At 37.9% G+C, this 2,000-nt stretch overlaps 1 protein-coding gene across 1 annotated transcript in view; it reads left to right on the top strand.

Annotated features, from left to right (window-relative positions):
- The first annotated feature begins 473 nt into the window (after nucleotides 1-473).
- The window catches only part of dap (death-associated protein), an 18,219-nt gene continuing 16,692 nt past the window's right edge, over nucleotides 474-2,000 (top strand). The window contains exon 1 of the mRNA XM_015389833.1: nucleotides 474-680. Coding sequence (XP_015245319.1) covers nucleotides 626-680 — 55 coding nt within the window. The 5' untranslated portion in view covers nucleotides 474-625. The remainder of the gene's footprint in view (nucleotides 681-2,000) is intronic.

Raw genomic sequence — 2,000 nt, forward strand, 5'->3', positions numbered from 1 at the left:
AGCACGTAGGACGGCCTAATGTAAATATGTAAACATATCACCAGAATGATTGACAGTTAGGAGGACCACTTATTTTGATGATCCACCCAGAAAAAGAGCGTGCTCCACTATACCTTTAAATCTGTTCCCCCCTTAGGAAGATCATGTCATGTGCAATCTAGTCTAATTTTATTTCTTAAGCAGTTAAAAACAACCACAGCTGAACATAGCGCTATAAAGAGAAATAAAGAAATAAAACAGTACAGACAAAAAACAAAACAGCAAAACGTGGGGAAAAAAAAAAAAAAAAAAAACATTAACTAATACTGAAGCTTTATTTTGATGCGACAATATGATTACAACAAATGCTCGATTTAAGTCCTAAACAATTTAACACAAAAATAATGCTAGAAAATGTGTATTCCCAACACAGAATAAGCCAGCCACGTACGACCACACGTCAGCGCGTTTTTTTTACGGTCACGCCTGACGTCATCACGCATCATTTCTAAACAATGCTCAGGAAAAAGCCACGTTGACGATCCAGATAGCAGAGTAGTGCACAGTTTCGGTCAGAATAAGACAGGGATTTACTTTGTTGGACGGTTCGGTTCCTGTTCGCAGCAGATTGTACATCAGAGCAGGCATGTCGTCGCCCCCAAAGGAGAAGGTGGAAACCAAAGGCGGACATCTCCCTGCAGGTAAACTTCCCTATCTGGCTCTGCTGCTTTTATTGCAACGCTTCTTAAAGACCCGAGGGCCTGTGTTTCTACTCAGCCTCCAACCAAGAACATGATGACTCCGATGATTACTCATGCAATCCTTGATTCCAGCTCATCCAGATTGCGTGCTCTAATGATCTGCCATATTTCACTGTTTTGTTCCTACTTCCTGATTGGCCTAAGATTTTTTTTTATTTTTTTGTGGGATCAGTCAGTGTGAAGCCATTGTTGTGGCTAGTAATTACTGCGCACTGCTGCAAATCTTTAACTCTATGGGTGGACAGAGGGGGGGGCAAACCGTAAAGCATACGTGGACAATAGTAATGTTTGCTGCTGCAGCGCTGACCGATTGCACACTTAGATAAACAATGGCCCTGTGAGCAGAGGCTGCCTCTTAAAGGACACACCGCTCTGTGTCTTTCCACAAACAAACAAGTGTGTTCATTTAGTGTGCAGTTTTTAATCTGCTTTAGTCAATAAAGCTTAAAGCCGAGGTCCTCTACACAGGGGCGGAGTTCGATGGGGGGCCAGTGCCCCTGTAGATCATGTCTTGGCCCCTCTGCTGAAGATATAATACTCAAATAAATTCTAATGATGATATGCGCTGGAACAGAAATGGTTACTGATAGGTCCTTTGGATTTATTTCATTTCTTTCCTTTACAAATACTGTTTTTACTAATTATTTTAAAAACAATAAGGGGATACCTTTAGTGGTATTGAGACAGGATCCCAGTTTTCATCTGCTAAATCTTTTTTTCAAAACAAATTGTTCTCATTTTAACGGCTGAATGTATCAGTTTTTCTTGAGTTCTAATTCTGATTTTATAGAAAACAGTCATTTTAACATACATTAAGTAAAAAATATGTAAAATTCCTAAATTATGAATGTATATTGACCTAATGTGAAATAGAATTTCAATTAAACCTAATTGAATAGAAATTTAACTTCATGCAGCTATCTTAATATATTTGAATCCCTTGTCCTTTTTTTTTTTTTTTTATTTCATGCTTTTCCGGCCTCCCATAAAAACACTCTGACCCCCTCCTGGCCCCGTTGGAACATTTGGTCTAGAACCACCACTGCCTACCATTTATTTCCCTCTAATACAGATAATGGCAACAGTAATACTCTCAAGTGGAATTCAAAATATTAAGATTTTTTATAAATTAACAATTACTTGACAACAAACAAACTGTGGTTAATTATGCACATCAATATACTAACATTAAAGATGATAAGTACAGAATTTATGCTCTTTTCAGAACTAGATTTTGTGTTTCATGGAGTAAAGAGAAAA

This window comes from Cyprinodon variegatus, unplaced genomic scaffold (assembly GCF_000732505.1).
Source record: "Cyprinodon variegatus isolate N-32 unplaced genomic scaffold, C_variegatus-1.0 Scaffold20, whole genome shotgun sequence".
NCBI classification, from domain to species: Eukaryota; Metazoa; Chordata; class Actinopteri; order Cyprinodontiformes; family Cyprinodontidae; genus Cyprinodon; species Cyprinodon variegatus.